This window comes from Eimeria mitis, genomic scaffold, assembly GCF_000499745.2.
Source record: "Eimeria mitis Houghton genomic scaffold, Emh_scaff730, whole genome shotgun sequence".
Classification (NCBI taxonomy): domain Eukaryota; phylum Apicomplexa; class Conoidasida; order Eucoccidiorida; family Eimeriidae; genus Eimeria; species Eimeria mitis.
This window is the reverse complement of record NW_013575330.1, coordinates 6,879-11,541: the sequence shown is the minus strand read 5'-3', so window position 1 is coordinate 11,541 and position 4,663 is coordinate 6,879. Positions and strand designations below refer to the sequence as shown.

The 4,663-nt window shown below is 48.7% G+C and overlaps 1 protein-coding gene across 1 annotated transcript; it reads left to right on the top strand.

Annotated features, from left to right (window-relative positions):
• Positions 1–2,436: 2,436 nt before the first annotated feature.
• EMH_0020950 (uncharacterized protein) lies at positions 2,437–3,735 on the top strand (the record flags this gene model as incomplete). The annotated part of the gene is made up of 1 exon (XM_013501661.1): positions 2,437–3,735. One exon carries the CDS (start codon positions 2,437–2,439, stop codon positions 3,733–3,735), a length of 1,299 nt encoding a protein of 432 aa, XP_013357115.1.
• Positions 3,736–4,663: the final 928 nt, after the last annotated feature.

Below are 4,663 nucleotides of genomic sequence, written 5' to 3'. Positions count from 1 at the left end.
ATCAATTGCGCCCAATCCTGCTCTTCGTTGGGTTTTAACTAGATCGAATCCCCCAGCTCGGCAGTCATCGTAGGAGCATCACGAGGCAGTGCGTGCATTTGTGCATCGTTTCCTGGCGCGCCGTTGCACTCTCCAGAAGCGTCCCCGCACTTCTTTCCTTGGGACACCGATACCAGTCTTCTTATCATAGACGATACAAGTATCGTTGGAAACGTTGAGAGGTGCACTTTCTCATTACACCTGCTACATGCTTTGATTCTTTCGTCGAAGGGGCGCATGGGCGCCCTCCACTGGGTCACATAGTGATCGGGCTGCATGGGGAGACAGGCGCACTCGCAGATCCACCTACAGCCAACTCTGCGCCTACAAAAGTTCATTTTAATGCTCAGGAGTTGTTAGATCTCCTTGGTACGGGTTGCGACGACGAGAAAGTGCACCGTAACTGTCTAGGCGTGAGCGCAGTTTTTGAGACTAAGTTCCTCGACGGCAGGCAAGAAACAAGAATCACAAAAGCTATGGAAGTAAAATATGACTTCAACACCGAATTTGGGTATAATACGAGGGTAAAGGACTGCTGGACTAGTTCACCACGAGATAATACGCGAGACACGACGTGTCTCGTGTTGTGTGGGGGCCCGGCCATTTGCCTGATCGTTTCGTTTGTCCGCCTGGCGTCGCTGGCCGAACTCCAGCTTCTCCAGTTTCATAGCTTCTTTCATACGTCTTCAGTCTTGAATTCTAAGACTGTGTTTATTGCAAACGCAGTAAATACGCCGCTCGGTGTGCTCTCCCGGCATTCTGGGTGGGAAATTGCCCTAGGTGCTATCGGTTGCTGCTTCTTATCCCCTTCTGAGCTGGTATGGCACTCACAGCCCCAATACTCATCGGCGCAAAATTTGGGCCTTTTCGAAACCCCCATTCTTCCTTCTCAGATATGGCTGTGGAAGTGGGGTTTTCATTCGGTCGGATTCATCCCAACGAGTTCAACCGCTTCATCATTTAGCTTCCCCTCCGCAGCCCATCGGGTCGCCGACTACCTCTCTCTCTAGGGGATATCCTTACTGTAAGCGAATCATATAGAAGCTATTGCTGGGGTTAAAGGGGAGGAGACAGCCGGAAACAAGTTGCAGCACGCCTTGCTCCAACTAGTGTTTCACGACTGTCTCGCGGGCAAGCACAAAAAAACTTTCTTTGCATCGTGCATTATCTCTGTAGAAGCTTCCTAGGCCAAGTGGATGTTCCTGTGCAACTTCATACAACGGTTGCCCTCCGGCCTTTACTTGCGTTGCACCTCGTTTCTGTTTTAGGGTTTTAGGCAGCTCGTTTCTGTTTTTGGTTAAGACTTAAAGTAAGAGTTTCCCCAAAGCAACTAAACTCCCTCCCCTGTCCTCAGGCATCCTAGGTGTTGAGCTCAGGGCCTGGGTGTTGCGGAGAGGAGGCAGCCTGAAGTGGGGTTGGAGCGCACCTCACTGCGGCCGGTGAANGTGAAGCATGCCAGCCTCACGCGCGCACACAAGGAAACTTTAACCAGGCCTCCATTACTGCATGGTTTGCCTCTGAATACACTTATACAGTGTCCGTATTTGCTTACATGCAACCTACCAAGGCCAAGTGAAGGCTCATGTGCTAACTGCCGGCAGATCACGCTACAGTGCAGGCAGCAGGCTAGAACAGTGCTGCAACCCAAACCATGATGCAGGCATAAAGACGCCTCCCTTGGAGCAAATATACTAAAAACATTCACAATTGTTAGACATTCAGGTGTCTTCCCGTAGCCAACTCACGTATAGACATTTCTAAATGCGCCTGGGATCCCGGTGGGTGTAACGAAGCATGGGAGGCGTGGGTGAAACTAGCGGTTTCTTGTTTCCCGGCGCTGCAAGTATTATAAAATGGATATATTTGGAGTATAATAATTAATTTTTTTGCAGGATTTTTAGTAGTATTAGTTCAACACCCAATAGGTTCAATCACAAAGGCATGGATCTATGGCGTAGAGCAGAGAAGGCTCATTGAATCTAGCAGCCCCGTTCGCCTGCATGGAATTTTACTGGAGGTATGGGGAGGAGCATTCTGCTAGTCTGCGGCTCAGGGTGATTTTTTTTCTGAATTGTTTGTTCCATCGGGTTGATCCCCTTATTTAACACAATTTCAGGTAGATCGCGTGCCTAGACAAACATTCATTGGCTTGGCCTTCGCATCTATTTCCCGATTGGTCCAGCGCACGCACACTTTCCTGCGTCGTACTGAAGGATACCCACGGCATGATCGTTTTTTTGGCTGTTTCTCTCGTTGCCTTCCTCGGGGTGCCTTTTGATTCTTTGTATAGACTGTCCCTGTTCCGTACACCGGGGTATTTATCTGGGGGTATCAGCGGCCCAGGTGCCACCTGTGGAGGTAATTCACGTCCCATCTGTGCAGTTCCTGCCTATCACTATGGCGGAGTCGCAGGAAAGTTTGGATGAAGGAGATTCTAAAGGTCATTTTGAACTAGACGGGCGTGGGAAATCTGGTTCGACAGTTGACGTTGCACAGACACGAAGTACCTCAGGGCCCCCGGAATTGAAAGATGTTCTCGAGGAGGGTATTGGGGACCCCCATGGGGTAACCCAGCAGCTACAGGAACCCGCTAAGAAAGCAGGAATGTGGGACAAAAAGTTTGTAGCTTTTTTTGTTCTTAGTGCACTGGCTGCGTTGGTGCTGTCTGTCATCGTTGCACGGGGCCGGTACTTGGCTGCCAGACGAGAAACGCCAAAACTTGCATACACAATACCAACAGATAAAAAAGGCCTAAGGGAAACTGTGGAGTTGGTGGAGAAGAATGCGAAGCGGTTACGAAGCAAATGGAATTCATCCTCTGCAGAAGTCCGCGCCGCATACATGAAACTTTATTCTCCAAAGTTATTCGTTGAAACTTTCACCGAGAAACAGAACAGGTTGTGGCGTGACAAGTGTTTAGAAGCAATAAGATCCCAGTCTCTTCCTGGTTGGGCAGCTGGAAAAACAGAACGACAGGAATTTGCACTGCGAAGTATCCTGGTCGCCACCGTGTTCCGCGTTGCAGAGATGCGCCTAGACCTGTTGGGTGGGCTTGAGGAGCTAGCAATGAAACACCGAATTCCTTCGATATTTTCTATGGATGCAGAATCCCCACCACTACAACTTACAGAGGAAGATAAGGCAAACACTGTTTCGTTCCAGCAGTTTATTAGACGGCTAGAGAAACTTGGGCTTACCGGAGTTGCACAGGAAGGTGACTCGGGGCTGAGAGTAACCTCAGTGCTGGCTGATGACTTGGCCAGTGCGGTGGAGGTGAAGATGCGGTATGATGCTTCTAACGCTGCAGTAATTCAAGAATTTGAAAAGTTTCTTGCATCTGTACAACAGGCCACGATCGGGAAAAGTGAGAGCAAAGCGCAACGCATCGAGAACATTGTCATGCCTGATACAAAAGTACCTTTTCCGGTTCGCATCTTGGCTCAAGCTGTGAAACGAGCAGAGGTAAGAAGAGGCATTGGGCAACTGTCTTCATCACAAATTCAGGAGTGGAGTGGAAAAGCACGGTGGAATGATGCAGGCGTATCTGCTGCTGCCAAGGATCTTCGAGGTTCGCAGCAGGCATTTTTTGACTTGGCACTCTATGGAAAGCAGTCTGATCTTCGCCAGTGGGGTCACCTAGAAGATATAAACTCGTTTCCAACACATTTATTCACACATGCAATTGCCCTATTGTGAGGCAATTGCCTTTCCTTCAATATATTATCTTGCTGCCCGCGTATTTCAAATTAGCGGACGCTTGCATTGTGCTTATCGTCTAGCCTGCTTTTCTGCATGCTGCGGCGACCAATTTGCTGATTTGGCTCAGTAGAGTGGCCTGTATACGTTATATATTTCGAGTTATAGTCAATGATAGATGCGCTATCATCAGTTGCGCGTGCTACTGATATTCGTCCCCTACAACGGCTCCTCCACACACCCCAGAATTTTTTCAGAACACCAATGTTGCATAATTCTTCAAACACTGTAATGTGGAAAACGGTCCAGTTCGCTTCTGGGATTGGCCTAGGAGCTCAGTAAAGGTGGATCGGCAACGAGGCGACTCAGTGCCGAGAATTCACCTTTCGGTGGACCAACAGTGGCTGCAACAGTTCTGCAATGCAGCTGCATCTTTTCTATTCTGTGCACAGCTTGCTGTGTATAGGCTTAGCACAAGCTTGCGGACGGGCAAGCACCCCAGTGGTTCTCCCGTGCGCTTACCCATACGGTACTGCGCGTGGCTTACCTGCGGGGTCTGCAGAGTTTCCGTTGCAGTGCTGTTGGTGCATTGAGTTAATTAAATCCGTTTTTTATTTCGTCTTTTCTCGAGTCGTTTACACTGTAGTGGGGATTTTCCCTACACAGTTAAGCATAGCATGAAACTTACAGAAATATGTACGGATACACTCACGAATGCAGAGCGTCAAGTCATATATGCAGTAGTTTGCTCAACACCCAATGAAAATCATCCTAAAGCTTGCATAGAAAGCATGTCCTTCAGGGCATTCAAAAATATATTTCAGGAGGGGAAGACCCTCGGCGGGGGGGGATTTGCACAATACAGTTTTGAATTTTTTTCGGCTGCATGATTTCTGCTGTAGTTTGAATGTCGTTTCTTTAGACGTAG